Source organism: Equus caballus, chromosome 9 (genome assembly GCF_041296265.1).
Source record: "Equus caballus isolate H_3958 breed thoroughbred chromosome 9, TB-T2T, whole genome shotgun sequence".
NCBI classification, from domain to species: domain Eukaryota; kingdom Metazoa; phylum Chordata; class Mammalia; order Perissodactyla; family Equidae; genus Equus; species Equus caballus.
In genome coordinates this window covers 97,279,237-97,294,791 of record NC_091692.1, presented here as the reverse complement: position 1 = coordinate 97,294,791, position 15,555 = coordinate 97,279,237, and the positions used below count along the sequence as shown (strand labels likewise).

The 15,555-nt window shown below is 59.9% G+C and overlaps 1 protein-coding gene across 6 annotated transcripts; it reads right to left on the bottom strand.

Annotated features, from left to right (window-relative positions):
* Positions 1–6,874: 6,874 nt before the first annotated feature.
* Positions 6,875–13,099, bottom strand: GPIHBP1 (glycosylphosphatidylinositol anchored high density lipoprotein binding protein 1). 6 transcript variants are annotated; one of them, XM_070221990.1, is made up of 6 exons: positions 12,971–13,099; positions 10,505–10,751; positions 9,829–9,940; positions 9,127–9,252; positions 8,450–8,540; positions 6,875–8,335 (listed from the first exon to the last, which is right to left on the bottom strand). In XM_070221990.1, the coding sequence occupies exons 3-6, from the start codon at positions 9,878–9,880 to the stop codon at positions 8,167–8,169; spliced, it is 438 nt and encodes a 145-aa protein (XP_070078091.1). In that variant the 5' UTR covers positions 9,881–9,940; positions 10,505–10,751; positions 12,971–13,099; the 3' UTR covers positions 6,875–8,166. The 6 variants fall into 6 exon arrangements, with proteins under 6 accessions (XP_070078091.1, XP_070078088.1, XP_001496557.1 ...); XM_070221987.1 differs by having other exon boundaries at positions 8,450–8,566; positions 12,971–13,090; XM_001496507.5 differs by lacking the exon at positions 12,971–13,099 and having other exon boundaries at positions 8,450–8,566; positions 10,505–10,818.
* Positions 13,100–15,555: the final 2,456 nt, after the last annotated feature.

Genomic DNA, 15,555 nt, shown 5'->3' with positions numbered 1-15,555 from the left:
CCTGGCTGGGCCTGGCCTCCACCCCAGGGTGGTCCTGTCTCAGGGAGATGCTATCAGAAGTCATCCTTATGTGGCCTGTCCAACACCCTGTCTCACATCTCACTCTCTATCCAGCCCAAACCTTTTAGAAGCTTAAAGAATCTTTCCACTGGATGGACCCAACACCTACTATTTCAGAGGTCAGAATCTGAGGTCTTCTGATCGTGCTAATGCATTGGTCAGGGTTCAGCCAGAGAAGCTGACCGTTGGGAGCTGTACATACACACACACATACGGGTGTCTGACCTGACCTGTTCCAGAGATTGGCGACATGAGATCGTGGGGCCGGCTGAGCAGCTGTCGTCTTCCCATCTGATGCTGGAGCTTGAAGTCTGGAGGACAGGAGCTTGTGGTCTCAGATGGTGGGAGGGGGCTGAGGCAGGCTGTCTGGGTCTGGATTCCAACCCCACAGCGCCCGGCTGGTGAGGGGAGCGAGCACCTTGCACACCCTCAGTTTTGTCCCCTGCACAATGGGGATAGGAATTCCATCTCACGGGATTTTCAGTGAAAACGAATGATACAGCTATGGAAGGTGCCAAGGACATGGTGTGGCTCGGCGGATGCTCCACGAATGCTGGGTCTCCTTCTCCCCTTGCTGGCACTGCTGCCTCCTTGTTCGTTTTCACGCCCTCTGTCATTGGTTCCCAAACCTGCTCTTCATCAGAATCACCTCGGAATCCTTGAAGATTTTTTTCAGGTGCCATCCAAGAGCTGACAAAACAGAATGCATGGGGGTTGAGCCTGGTACCCCATAATTTTAGAAACTTCCCAGTGATGCTGACGGTCAGTCAGGTTTAAGTGGAACCAGAAGGCAAGGTTCCCTTGGGGCAGTGGTGGTCAACCCAAACTGTTCATTTGAAACACCTGGAGAGCTTAAAAGAAATGTGCCCGGGCCCCATCTCCCTGGAGTTCTAATTTAATGGGTGGGGGTGCGGAAGTGGGCACTAACACTGGCAGTTTTAAAAGCACCCCTAGATGACCCCAGAGGGTAGCCGGGGTCCAGGCTGCTGTTCCGGAGTGCAGGTGCGGGGACCACACACCAGCGAATCAGGGAGGTCGTGGACGCAGAGCAAGGAAGACACACAAGAGTCGGGCCACCAGGGTTCACCATTCTTCCAAGATGTGCGGATTCCTCACCTGCCGGCCTGTTGCTCAGTTACGTGTCACACAAATTAACCTAGGAAAACTAATATCTGCCCCCTCTGGTTACAATGTATGACAAGGGGTGGGTGGTGAGTACGTTCATTCTCCCATTACATGATCTTTCCATGTTCATCCTATTACAGATTTACAAGGAGACCAACTCTTAGGCGTTACATGAGCTGGGAGGGCAAGGGAAGGAGTGTCCTTCTGGTGTAAATTCACAGTCAGTGCACCCGGGCTGGGAGGCTGTGGTCTGCCTGCGTAGCTTCTCTTTCATTGTAACTGAAAGGTTTCTTTCACGTGCAACCTGTGCGACTCTCTGCATTAGAACATGCAGCCTGGACTGAAGGCTCTCCTGTGGTCTTTACATTCAAGGGTTTCTTGCCAGTGAACGTTCTGAGGTTGGGATTTCATGGGGTTGCTTCTCTACAGGCTGCATCCTCACATGCATCGGGAGCCCTTTGATGTGTGAAGGCTGAGGTCTTCCATTGATGTAGCCTGTGACTCCCCTTCGTTCCAGAAAGTTCCTGGTAGGACCTGGGCGCCCAGGAGTCGGCCGTCCTGCTCGGCCTCCTGCCGTCCTGCTTTGTGGTCACTGCCGTGTCCTCCTTCACCCAGTTCTCACAGATGAGAACAAGGACAGGAAATGTGATCGTCACACCTCCTTCCTGCGCTGGGAGAAGGGAAGTCCCGAGGAAAACATCCAGTGAGTCCAGCTGGGGTGGGGTGAGTGGGGAAGGGCAGATGACCCAAGGGGGGCATGTGGGCACAGAGGACACAGATCTGGGGGGACGAGGGGAGGAGCCCCAGGGTCTGTGGAAGGGCAGGGCTGCTAAGGGAGGGTCTCTGTGTGCTGGCACCCCCCCTGCCCCTCGTTCCAGCTGGCATGTGGGCCCAGGAGAGAAGAGAACGGCATTCCCACTGAGCTGGTTCCCAGCGCCGGTGCTGGGGGCACACAGGGCCCTGAGGTGACCCCAGGGGTTGGTTTTGGGGGCGGTAGTGAGGCAGCTTGGGAAGGGGTCCTCAGCCCAGGAGGCTTGTTTGTCCCCTCCCCATTAGGGGCCAGTGGGGTGGTGAGTGAGGGACACAGAAGGGAGCAGGGTGAGAGGGCAGACCCAAGGCTGGGAAGAGGGTCAGAAGCAATACTTCCATAGGGGAGAGTACAGCAGCCTGGAGCCCCAACCCAGGGATGGCCCGGGGGTCAGAGCAGGGCCACATCGGTCACCGCCGGCATTGGTGGAGGCCCAGCTCTTGGCAGCCAGCACCCTAGTCAGCCTCTACACGGTCCTAGGAGCAGGGCTCTGTGTCCACTTCTGTGGATGAGGGAGCTGAGCACAGAGAGGCTAAAGAGCTCACCAAGGTTACACAGCAGGGAAGTACCCCTTCCAAACTTGAGACCTCTCAGCCCTGGGGCCATGTGGGCCCTTTGTCACCTCAGGGTCCCCCACATCACACTGATGAAGGCCAGGGAGCCTTGATGGCATCCGAGGTGCAGGGCAGAGCCCTGCCCCAGGGCCCCCCGGCCCCAGCAGTTTCCAGCATCAGGCTCTTGAGGAGTGCCCTGTGGGGGTGCCAAGCACCTGCATGTGCCAGGGTGAGGGGCATGCTCTGGAAGGTGGCCTCGGGCCAGCTGTGTCCCTCCTTGTGAGCAAGCTGGGCTCTTGGAGGGGGCGCCTGTGCCCTCTGCTCTCGGGCCAAGGAGGGACCTCACATGTGTGCCTGCCGTCATGGGCGGGTGGTAGCAGCAGAGCTCAGGCACTTTGTCCTGGGGGACCGTCCTGGTGAGGGCTCTGGGTGTCTTAGGACAGACTCCTTCAAGCGGAACTGCCGGGTTGAAGGGATGCTCACTTAGGCCTGACCTGTGCTGCCGTCCGCCTGCACAAACGCTGAGCCGGTTTGCACGCTCACTTGGAGATTCTTGTGAAGGCTGAAGCTTTTCTGGGCTTTGTTGACGGCTGATGATAGCAGGCTCTGTCCCCCACAAGTGCCACAGCCTCCTGAGCGCAGCCTGTAGGGGCAGGGAGGAGGGGGAGCAGGGAGTGCCACCTTCCTGACCGTGGTGTGGAAGTCAGCTTCTGGGTGGGTCCCTGCCAATGGGCTGAGGTGAGGGGGCTCTTGCACGGCCCCCAGACCTCCATGTCAGGTCAGGGGGCCCCTCAATGGAGTGTGCACATGGGACCTGCAGGCAAGTGACGGCACAGCCTCATGAGGCTGGTCCAAGCCGAATCACCACAGAGACCACCATCTCCGCAGGACAGGGACAGCCTGGGGAATCCAGGTGGTGGAGGGGGTTTGCTCAGGGTTTGCAGGTGCACCGAGGCCTGGCTCCTGTGTCCATTTGCAGAGAAGGTCTGTGTGCAACACCTGGTCATCTGAGCTTGGGCTGCCACGGCCACAGAGCTCGTGGGGGACACAGGCAGGGCCTGGTGCTTGCGAGCTGACGGCTTGGCCTTTTTGAGCCCATGCTGCAGCCCCGTCTGCCTGCAGGGACCCCTGGGCCAGGCCTTCTCCGCAGCCCCTGCCCCTCCTCCCCTGTCCCCCCATCCTGGCAGACATCTCCTTTAAACTCAATTCAGGGCAGACGCCCACCCTCTGTGCCCCCACAGAGCCCTATCTCAGCCCCTTGTTAGGAGCTGAACCATGTCTCCACAAAATCCTAACCCCCAGGACCTCAGGATGTGACTGTGTTTGGAGATGGGGTCTTTACAGAGGTGATTAAGGGACATGAGGTCATATGAGTGGCCCTGATCCAGTCTGACTGGTGTCCTTAGAAGAGGAGATGACACAGACGCACAGAGGGACGACCACCTGAGAACACAGGGAAGAGATGGTCGTCTACGTGCCGAGGAGCGAGGCCTCAGAGAAACCAACTCTGCCGACAGTTTGATCTCAGATTTCCGGCCTCCAGGACTGGGAGACCGTACGTTTCTGCTGTTTAAGTGCCCAGGCTCGGGGTTTGGTCTCAGCAGCCTGAGCCGACTAACTCCCTCAACCCTGGAGTTCCCGCCTTCGGGCCTCTGGCAGGGTCAGGATGCCAGCAGATGCATCTGTGACGCTGGCCCCAGCACACAGCAGCGCCATCCCACACGTGCTGGGGAGAGGGGTGGAACGAATCAGCACCGGTGCCGGGGACCATGGCTCCCCGTGGAAGCCCCTCCCCCGTTTCTGCAGGTGCCACCCGGGGTCTGGGTGATGGAGGGGCAGCCGCAGCCCAGGGCAAGGGCCACTGGCTGGACCAAGTTCCAGGGAAAACCTGACTCCCCAAAATCTGAAGGATGAGGATCCGGGCGTAAGCCCCGCGGTGAGTGCCCCAGCCTGGAAGCTGGCCCAGGAACACACAGCCTGAGGCAACGAGCTCAAGGCCCAGGTTCCCAGACTCTAGGCTGGCTTGCAATTTGCCTTTTCAACGACCAGGAAAACCCAGGGGTTGCTGAGCAAATTGAGTCCACACGGAGCAGCATGGGGCCAGCAGAGCATTTCCCAGAGTGGACCTGGCAGGGCCCTGCAGAGTCAGGGAGAGCTCCCCTGAGGCTCGGGCGGTTGCGCTCCAGCATGAACCGTGTGCAAGGCCCCAGGCCAGCACACTATCCCGCCCTGCTCTCAGGGCGTGGAGTGGATGAGGGGCAACAATGCAGGTACCAGGTACAGGCAGGCTGAGGGCTTCTGCCCACCCCAAGCTGCACCAGACCTGGGACCGGGGCGGGGACAGGGGGAGCCTGGAGAAAGGTGGGGCTCTCACACCGCTGGTCCCACTCACTGGCCCAGGTGAGCTCAACTGGCCACGTCGTGGAGCTTGGCTATGGCCCGCAGGAAAAGCCCGTGCTCCCTAGGCTGGCGTCCAGCACTTCTTCAGGGGCGTTAGGTCCCACGTGTCACGTGTCTCTGTGCCATGTTCTCAGCCCCTTGGAGCTCACGGGAGGGAGGTGTGGTTAGAATTTGTCCCATGAGTTGGAGTCAGGGACCACATCCGCCTCTGTGACAGCCAGTGGTCGGCATGCCGGCGCTCTGCGCCATGGTGTGTGGGTGTGGGGTGCGTGAAGCGGGGGAATACCACCCTCACAACACTTCATGCCTAGGGAACTCTGCTGCCTCAGGCTGGGGGTGACTGCAGTGCTCTGGATGTGGGCGAGCTGTGCTCACCAAGGCCAGAAATGTGGGCATCTCTGAGCCCAGTCAGGCTGCCACACGAAATTGACCATAGCAGACTCCAAAAGGAACGCAGCTCTGCTGATACCCTCATTTTAGACTTCCGATCTCCAGAATTGTAAGATAACACATTTGTGTTGTTTGAAGCCACTAAGTTTGTGGTCATTTGTTACGGCAGCATGGGACACAGATTCGGTGACCCAGACGGACCCCATCCCTGGCCGGCTCCCGGGTGGCTGCAGAGGAGCTGCCTGGGCTGCAGGGTGAGTGGCCCTGCTGGACACTCTCCTTCTTGGGACCAGCCTTGTGCTTTGGGCTCCGTGACAAGGCCTGGCTGTGACTGACCCCTGGCACCTTAGACTGGACTCAGCCTGGGCATCCAGCTGGGCCTTGGCCACCATCCAGCCCCTCCAGCCTCCGGCTCAGGCCTCCCAACGCCGCTGCCCACCTGGCTTGAGGCCCCTGGGAAGGTAGCTGCTGTGGGCACGAAGCCCGGGGACTGGATCCTGGACTTGCCACCACCCAGCTGCATGACCTTGAGCCGGAGGCTCGAGTCTGGGCTGCAGTGTCTCCTCAGTCAGGTGGCTATTGGGTGCCGCACAGTGAGCTTGTTGGGGTGGCTGGGCGGGGGCAGTGTTTTGGGCTGGGGCGCCCAGCAGGTGGGCTTCTCTGCCCCACATCAGGTCCTCGCTCACATCAAAGTGCCAGGTGCCTCCTCCTGCACCTTGGGCAGAGGCAGGTTCGGGCCCCAGTGAGGAATCACGGCTGTGCTTTCTGCTTCCCCAGGGGTGGGAATGGGGGCCCAGCTGCTGGCAGAGCCCCAGGACCCCAGAGAAGAGGCTGTGGCCAAAGCAGGGGCCCCAGGCCAGGGCAGGCCCCACAGGTGGTGGCTTCAGACTGAGCCTGCACCCCAGCTCCCACTTGGTGCCAAGAGCCTTGAAAGAGGGTCAGCTGCAGAGGGATGTGGGGGGGGGTCTGTGCCCTCTGACCTCTCAGGCTCTAAGGCAGGGGGTTGAAGGAAGAATTCTGTGGATGCAGGTGACACGCCCAGTGTTTCTAAGGAGGGTGCGCGGGGCTAATGAGATTTCTTTTGATGGTCAGGGACTCACGTGGAGGTTTTGCATCTGTGCACACGCACACGTGCACACACTCACATAGAGGGCACAGGAGCCAGGCCGCCAGTGTCATGTTGACAGCAGTCACTGATGTCTGCTGGGTGCCTGCTCTCTGCCAGGCACGGGCTATAAGCGCCTGCAGCACTTCAGTCGGTTCTCGCTGCAGCCCAGCCTGCGGGGAAGGCCCTCCTGACACCATGCTTAGTGGCTTGGGAAAGCAGCTGGCAGGGAGGGCTCGCTGGGTCGTGGTGCTGGAGAGCTCGGCCTAACCTTTGAACCCAGGTAGCGTGACCCCCAGCTCTGCTCTTATATGCTGTGCTTCAGAAGGGCTGTGTGTGTGAGTGTGTCCATGCGTGTGTGCATGAGTGGGAGTACTGTGAATGAGCGAGTGTGTGTGTGAAAATGCAAGTGACAGGAAAAGCCAGAATAACTAGCTTCAACAGGGCAGAAGTTTATTTCCCTCCCGGGTAAAGGAGTCCTGAGGTAGGCGGTGCAGGGCTGGCATAATGGCTGCCGGTCATCAGCCATCCAGGCCCCTTCCTCCATGCTGCCCCGCCATTCTCAGTGTGCTACCTCATGGTGCAAGGGGGCTGCTGAGCTCCAGCAGCCAGCAGGAATGAGGAAAGGGAAGAAGACAGACAAGTCACCTCCACCTAAGGGACTTGGCCGCTCCCACTAGGCCTCGAGGTTTCCATTAATAAGGAAAGGGGAGAGGGGAGAGTGGGAGGCTGCTCTGCCTGTGGGGACGCTTGGCGGGCGGGAGAGAGTTCTGGGCTTCCCAAACCAGGGGATGTTGGGCTGTTGGGGATCTAGAGGTGCTCTAAGCCTTGTTCTGCTTGGATGGGGAAACTGAGGCCCCGGCCTCCTCCCTCCCATCCCAGGGCTCTATCTTGGCACCAGTCAAGAAGGCCAAGTGCCCAGCAGCCAGTGGCACCAGCCCAGCCAGGGCAGAAGCTGGGGACCCACAGGTTCTTCTACGCAGCCCCTCCCACTGCCCACTCCTCTTCTCCTCAGAAACGCAGAGGCCCGTTCCGCCTCTCCCTGCCCCACCCGAGCCCCCTCTCCATGCCCAGCAGGCTGTGCAGCTGGCTCGAGAGTCTCAGCTGAGCTTCCCACCTCCCTGCCTTCTCTCCTTCTCTCGCAGCTGCCCTGCGTTAACTGCCCCCCGACCCCACCCGACACCCGTGGCCTCCCTTGTCTTCCTCCCACGGGCCAGGAAAGACTCCCCCCACAGCCTCTCGTCCGGGCAGGCTGGGAGGCATCCTGGGAGAGGGCAAAGCTCCACCCAGGTGGCCGTCACGGGGATGGAGGTATCGCCTGGGTAGGAAGCTGGGGAGAGAATGGGGTGGGCTCCCCCGTCATATGGTGGGTGTCTTCTCTGCCTGCGGCTCTGTGGACCCACCTGTGAGTGGCTGGGGCCTGGACCAGAGGCCCAGGTGCTGGCCATCCCGCCCCACAGAGGCAGTGGGGAGAGGAGGCTAAGAATGCCAGACGGGGAAATGCAGGTGGGGCTGGGAGGAGCCAGTGCTGGCCAGATCATTAAAGACACTCCATGTTTATTCTCCAGAGATGGGGGCGGTGGGAGGGGAAGGCACTGGACAGAGTGCTGACCAGCCAGGCTATAAGCTGGGCTGGGCTGGGGGTGGACCACCGCATTCAGGACCCCATTGCCTGACGGCTGGCAAGGAGGCCCAGCAGAAGGGCGGGAGCCACAGTTGTGGGGCTACCCTGGGGGCTGCCTGCCCCCCTGCCCAGTGGGTCCTGCCAGGGTGGGACGTTGCACAGGTTGGACTGGCAGCAGGTCATGGTTATCACAGTCTCTTCCACTGTCTTGTTGATGGGTTGACACATGTCCGCACACCATGCTGAGTAGGTGGTCAGGGGACCCAACTCTAGTGGGGGCGGGCGATGGAGAAAGGGTGAGTCTCACTGAGGGCCAGGCAGGGACGGGGCCCCTCACAGGGCTGTGTGGCTCCCCCCACTGGCGGCCCCGGGCGCCTGCTCACCCGTGTTCCCGTGGGAGAGGAGGGTCTTGCAGAAAGCCTGCCTGAGGATGCAGCTCTGCGTCTGGTTGCAGCGCTCCTCGCCGTGCAGGGCCTGGCAGGAGTAGCAGCGCAGCAGCGCTGGCGGCACAGGGCTCAGGGTGGGCGGCCCCAGAGCCCTCCCAGCCCCCCGGGCCTGTGCTGGTGCCCGCCCTGTCCCTCCAGGTCTCCTCCTGCTTCCTGCCCACCTCCGCCTTCTCAGCTGATCCCCCTCAAGGCCTGCCCAGCCGGTATTGCCCCTGGGGCCGCCTGCCTTCCCCTCCCTGCCCCACCAGGGGCAGACTGCTCATGTGTCTCTGAACTGAGCTCAACACCCAGGCCATCGCTGGTTTCGGCATCCTGGGGCTCCGCTATGCCTCTCTCTGCTTGGTGAACTCCTATTCAGCCTCTCCGCCCTGGCACCCTTGCCCTCCCCGTAGTGGCTCCTTGTCTAGGCTCCCTACTCTCGATGGCAATTGAGGGTCCCAGTCAGGGTGAGAGGTGAAGGATGAAGAAGAATCCCTCCTCTCCTCCGAGCCCCCGACCGTCTGGAAGGCAGGCTCACAGGCCAGGCCTTTCTTTGATCGGTTCCCCATTACGCCAGCATCACACATGAGATCTTGAAAAGAGGGACCCGCAGTCTGGGGTAGGACGGAGGGTACCTGTGCCCCTGCTGCCTGCAGTCATGCTGGCCTCCTCCTCGTCCTCGTCCTCGTCCTCGTTGTCCTCAAAGTCCTCCACCTCAAGGTCCGTGTCTTCATCCTCCTCGTCCTGCACCTGCCCACTCCCTGGCCGCGCAGGGACGTCTGTAAACCTCCGCTGCCCGGATACAGAGGACACACGCTCGGGGCCCAGTGCCACGCCCCCAGCGCCTCCATCTGTCCTTTCCCCCACCCCTCTGTCCTCTTCCTCCCCACTCTGTCCTGCCGCCTCCCAAGCTGTGAGGTTGCTGTCTGGGTCCGCATTGTCCTTAACAACACCAGCTGCTGTGGCTGGCCCTTTACAGCAGCTCCGTCCCGCAGCTCCTTCCCCCACCCCCTCCCCCACAGTAAACCCTCAGGATGGCCTGCCCATCTATAGAAGAGGAAACTGAGGCTGGGAGAGGAGAGGGAAACTCAAACCTGAAAAGGCCAAGCCTGGGGCTGGAGTGGGGAGGGGAGCCTGGCTGGTGGGACACTGCAGAGGTGTGGGGGTCTGTGCGAGCCCAGGACAACCCCCATCCACCTCCCTCTGGCCTTAGACACCAGCCTCACCCCTCCTTTTCCCCAAGCCTGTCTTGCCCCCAGGCTGAGGGTCCCTGGGGGTCCCCATGGGCCCTGACTAGGCTGTCCCCCTTGCTGCAGGGATGCCCCAGCCCCAAGTACCTGGCTGCCGGCACAACAGCAGGGCCAACAGGACAGCCGTGAGCGCCTTCATCCCGCTGGGGGCTGCCTGGTCTGCTCGCTCGCTTGCTCGGGTCCTTGCTCTGCTCTGGATCTGGAGGAAGTGGCACAAGACACATTGCCAGGGGCTTCCTTGAGGCCCCTGAGCCCCGGCCCCTCCCAGCTCCAGCCTCAAACAATGGGTCTCACCCTGTTCCCCACGCCAGGCGCCAGGCCAGGGACGGACGACGGCCACTTCCCTCTCCAGCTTCAGGGGCCCCAGGGGGAGGGGAAGTCATTGTGGTTGGCCTTGGGGTGTGCTGTCTACCTGTGCTGCTCCCCCCAACCCCCGCCACAGCCTGGCTTGCTGGCCTTGGTGCCTCAGCCCTGCAGTGGGGGCCAGAGAGCCTGGCCCTGGGCTGGGGCTGCACCTGATGGTCCCCTGTCCCAAGTCTGGACCCTGTGGGATTCTGGCCCAGGCCACACAGCCACTGGAGCTGGGCGTTATAGACCCTCCAGCTGCAGACCGCTGACCAGGCACCTTCAACCCTGCGTCAGCCTCACTGGTGGTCCAGGGCCTCTTAAGACTATTTTAAATAAAAGCACAATAAACACCCCCACCACGCTTCCCCCCTCCCACCAGTGCTCCCGCTGCCCCCCTGGCTGCTCTCGCTCCCACCTCAGGCCTTTGTCCTTGCTGTTCCCTCTGCCTGGAATGCTGATCCCGCTGATGTCCACACGGCTCATCCCCTCATTTGCTCAGATGTCACCTCCTCAGAGAGGCCTTCCTGCTGTCATTTCTCTCACGGCTTCCCTGTCCCGGGACCTCCCTGCCCTGGGGAGTGCTCTTTGGGCCGGGCTGTCCAAGGCTGGGGGGAGCCGCCTGGGGGGCTGCCGGAGTCCAGCTCCAGCCAAGTCCAGGTTTCCTGAGGGATGAATGGCATCGGCAAAGAAAGAAGACAAGGTGAGACTGGAAGTGAGGTTTCCAAGTCTGATTTATTCAAAGCATTCAAGCACTTATATAGGGTCTAGGTCACGTGTTTATGATTTCATGGAATTGTCTCAGTACATAATTTTGGCAAACAAAATGTGTACATAAGCATATCTTGTTATAATATTAGCACAGTATGTCTGTGAGAAGTAAGCAGCCTTTATTAAATATAGATATTGACCTTTTCTATATGTCTACTAGGCGTCTAGATGTCTAAGACTGATTGCAAAATGGGGTGTAACGTCCAGATTCAGTTCCCCATGAGTCGAATGGCCCTAAGCCTCTACCTTTATTCCCGTAGTAATGAAAGCAGAAGTATTGCAAAGCGTAAGGGAACCAAATACACACAGGCCCCCAGCTCCGTCTGATCGAAAGGCACACAGGCACAGTGCTTGGGGTTTCTCTTTCACCATTAACTATTTTATAGGGTTCCCAATCCTCATCATAATCTCAGTTCCTCTGTGTCAATATATTATGATATTTTTCTGCAACTTTATCAGGGTTATGAGTTGTTTTAGGAGAGTGTACCTTTTGCATATCTTTGCTTCTGGGTGGGTGCCACCATTTACCTCCCGTCCTAAGAGGCCTAGGATAATCTCTACCTCCTAGAAGGGCCTGAGGAGGGAATGTTCTCCTTTGAGGCTGATTACTGGAAGTCTTCCTCCTGGAGGGCTGTCCAAATTCCCTCACCGTGTCTCCAGGAGGGGTCAGCACGTGTTTGCCCTCCAGGCTGCTGTTCCCTGAACCCTCCCTAGAAGGCCAGGTTGCATCAGCCTCTTTCCCCTGCATGGAGAGATTTTCCCCAAGATATCCCATGTACAGAAAAAGAACAGCGAGAGCAATACTGCTGAGATCAGTAGCATGAGTAGGATCAGGAGCGGCCAACCGCCATCTTCTGAGGGTCCATCGTGCCTTCCCTCATCTCCCTCCTGGACCGTTGTCCTTGGGTAGAGGCTTAGCTGACTGGTGGGTGGCTCCCGGCAGGGGGCCACTGGGAGCTCCCTCCCTCAGCGCCACCCTCTGCCAGTGGTTCTTGTGTGAGAGGCCTGGGCTGCTCAGGCCGGCTTGGCAGCCCCCCAGCTCTGTCCCTGGGGGCACCCTTTCCTCCTATGCAGACCAGAGACTGTGAAGAATGAGATGCTGGGAAGCCCTGGACCTATTCCGGCCGCCAAAGTCACTGTCCAGTCAGGGTTTCACCCAGGTGGCCTCCCGGCCCTGGACCCACCCTCTTTACTCCTCAGACCTGTGTCTACAGCCGCCCCCAGCAGACCTGGCCTCCTCCTACAGGTCCTTCCATCGGGGGTCACAGGAGCTGCTCCCAGGAAGGGCCCACGGGGTTCCCAGGACTCAGGGAGCAGGGGTCTCCACCTGACGCCTGCCCCCTACGGGCCCAGCTCTCCCTCGGCCCAGGGGCCAGCGGCCCAGCCCAGGCCCGAGCTCCATGTGAGCACCACCTGGAGATAACCATAGCCCCGCTGGGTTCACTAAGTCAAATTAAGTGCAAAGGCATCCACCCTCAGCAGCTCCAGGGGTTGGGGTGTTTGCATTGGTGCTGTGCTGACAAGGACCACTGCCCCTCCCCCGCCCCCAAGGCTGCACCCTCGCCACGCTCCCCCCAACTGCTCCCTTTGCCCCACCCCAGGAAAGGGGCTGGGGACTGGTCTGGTCTGGCCATGGAGATGCAGCCACACGGCTGGGCCAGGTTGGTGGCCCACAGGTGTGATGGAGGCCTGGTGAGGCTGGGGAGCTCAGCCCTGTCCTGACATCCTGACAGCAGACACCTGGGCTCCGAGGGCCCCGCCCTCAGGTGGGGGATGTGCACCCACCCCCTCCCCACCCAGGCCGTGTCAGACGTTCTGGTCCAAAAACATGTCCACTGGTGGCACCTCTCTGACCCCAGGCTTCCAGGACAAGGGCACGCCTGCAGACTTCCTCAGACCCCCTAGGGCCAGGGCCGAGGGCAAGTGGTCCCGGGGGCAGCAGAGGCCCACTTTAGAACCTCATCCTGAATGACCTCTGCCCTGGCTCAGCGCCCTTCTAGGCCAGGGCTTTCGCCTCAGCCTTGCCCACACCCAGAGATGCCCTTCCGGGGCAGCCCGGGGCCTCAGCTCCCTGCCCCCCTACCCTGCACAGCGTGGGCCTGGCCTTGCCTACCTTGTCCCGCTCAGCCGGGCCAGCTCCTGTGGGTGGCTCTGTGGACACTTCTGGGCTGGGTCCCCTCCCCCAGGCCTGGCCTCTCTCCGGCTGAGTTGAGTAGGTCACCTTGCTCTTCCTGGCAGCAGCAGCCTTGGGCGCAGACCTCGGTGCCAGTTGTGGACAGGGCACACGGGCTGTCCACACTCTCTCCTGCCCCGGCAGAGGGGCAGATGGTGGGGGTGGGGGGACCAAAGCCTTGCTTTCCTCGGGGAGCTGTGTGGCTCCTTCCACCCTCTCTGCCTCTGGGTGCAGAGGGAGGGGCTTCCTCCTTAGAGCAGAGGCCAGACCCTCCTCCCAGTGTGGGCAGGGGGCCATGAGGGCTGTCTCCTGGGGTCTCCGCTTCCGGGGGTCCAACAGTGACCGGCAGGCAGGCCGCTCCCTGGGGTTTGTAATGAGGCACAAGCACCTTTCTTCCCTGGAATCCAGCACCGAGAATCAGGCAGATGCGGGAGGGGTGGCCAGAGGGAGCAGGTTCCCGGCAGCCTTGGAGGGCCCACTGCCCTGCAACCCAGGCATCCCCAGGGCCTGTGAGGAGACACCTCAGGGTGTCAGAAGCTCATCTGTCAATTCCTTTAGGCATGCAGGCCCGCATCGTTCATCTATCCAGCCTGCACCCCTGCTTCCTCCCCGGCCTCCCAACTCCCTTCCACACGTCCACGCTCCAGGAATCCCTCAGGGTTCATTTTCTCCAGTCCTTGCACACCCTCGGCCCTGTCCACATCAACCCTGGGGAGTCTCATCTTCTCTCGCTCCCCCCAAGCCCCACCAGTAGAGTGCCTGAGGGTCCCTGGAGTCCAGCACCAGCCCAGTGGGGCTGCCCCTGCTCCTGCACTCTCAGCAGATTACCTGGTCCCCCACTTCCCTGGGAAGCCAGGCCTCTGGGGGCGAAGGCCTCAAGCCTGCCACCTCCAGACTGGCACCCTGTGCCCAGAATCACCCCCACCCCTGTCCTGATGCCCCCTCCTCTCCGGCGGCCCCCTTGGGACTCCAGCCCCGGCCCCCAGGCATCTTTCTCATCTCCTGGGCTTGCAGCTCCCCTCTCTTCTGTCTACTGGTTCTTCTTTTCAATTTTTTTGTTTTTGTAAAATGTACACATAAAATTTGCCATCTTAACCACTTTTAAGTGTCCAGTTCAGTGGCATGAAGCACATTCACATTGTTGTGCGGCCATCACCACCATCCATCTCCAGAGCTCTTTCATCTTCTCAAACCGAAACTCTGTCCCCACTAACTCTCTGCCACTCCAGCCCCCAGCCCCTGGCACCCACCCTTCCACCTTCTGTCTATGAATCTGACTGCTCTAGGTCCCTCATATAAATGGAATCCTACAGTGTTTGTCCTTTTGTGACTGGCTTATCTCACTCATTGAGCATAATGTCCTCAAGATTCACCCAGGCTGTACCCTTGACAGGATTTCCTTCCTTTTTTTTTTTTTTAAAGACCCCTGAGCTAACATCATCTGTTGCCAATCTCTTTTTTCTCTTCTCTTCAAAGGCCCCCAGTACGTAGTTGTATATTCTAGTTGTAGGTCAGTCTGCCTCTGCTGTGTGGGACGCTGCCTCAGCATAGCTTGATGAGTGGTGCTATGTCGGCACCCAGGATCCAAACCGGTGAAACCCTGGGCCAATGAAGGGGAGCGCACGAACTTAACCATTCAGCCAAGGGGCTGCCTCCTCCTTCCTTTTTAAGGCTGAAGAATATTCCGTTGTATGGATGGACCACATTGTGTTTATCCTTTCATCCCTTGATGGACACTTGGGTCGTTTCCACCTTTTGGCTACTGTGAACAACGCTGCCGTGAACACGGTGTACCAATATCTCTTCAAGACCCTATTTTCAATCCCTCTCAGTGTACACCCAGCAGTGGCGTTGCTGGATCATATGGTGATTCCGTTTAATTTTTGGACTGGATCCTCTCCTTCTGCACGTAAACACAACCAAGTGTCTCTCATTAAAAAAATAATTATAAACAAACCCCTGAAAAGCCCTCTCTTTCCTTAATTTTCTACCCAACCTTCTTCCTCATCTTCCTCCTTGTGCAGCTCTCAATGGCGCCGCTGGTGACATCTCCACGTGCCAGGAGCTGAGCTCTTAACCATTAATCACCCATCTAACACTGCCACTCATCCCAGGCTTTCGACATGGAAGCAGAGTCAGAGCATCCCAGACGCCATGCACCCAACCCGTGATCCCACCCACCCAGACTGTGCTCCCCAGCCCTGACCCCACTCACCTCCTGACCCCACCCACCCACAGGCTGTCCTCCCCTCTGACCCTGCCCACTCCTTGACCCCACTCACCACAGGCCGTCCTCCCGCCAGCTGACCTCACCCACCCAGGCGCCCCCTCCTTTCGCCTGGGGCACCGGCAGAACGTGACACCGGCACCACCCTCTCCAGAGGCCTTCCCCACACCCTTCTGCGGTGGCCATCACCCTGCTAAGGGGTTCCAGACTTAGCCCCCCAGCTTCTGGGGCACCAGTCCTTCCTATTGGCGCTCCCCTTGGGAAAATGCACAGGCGAGTGGCATCGTGCATGTCATTT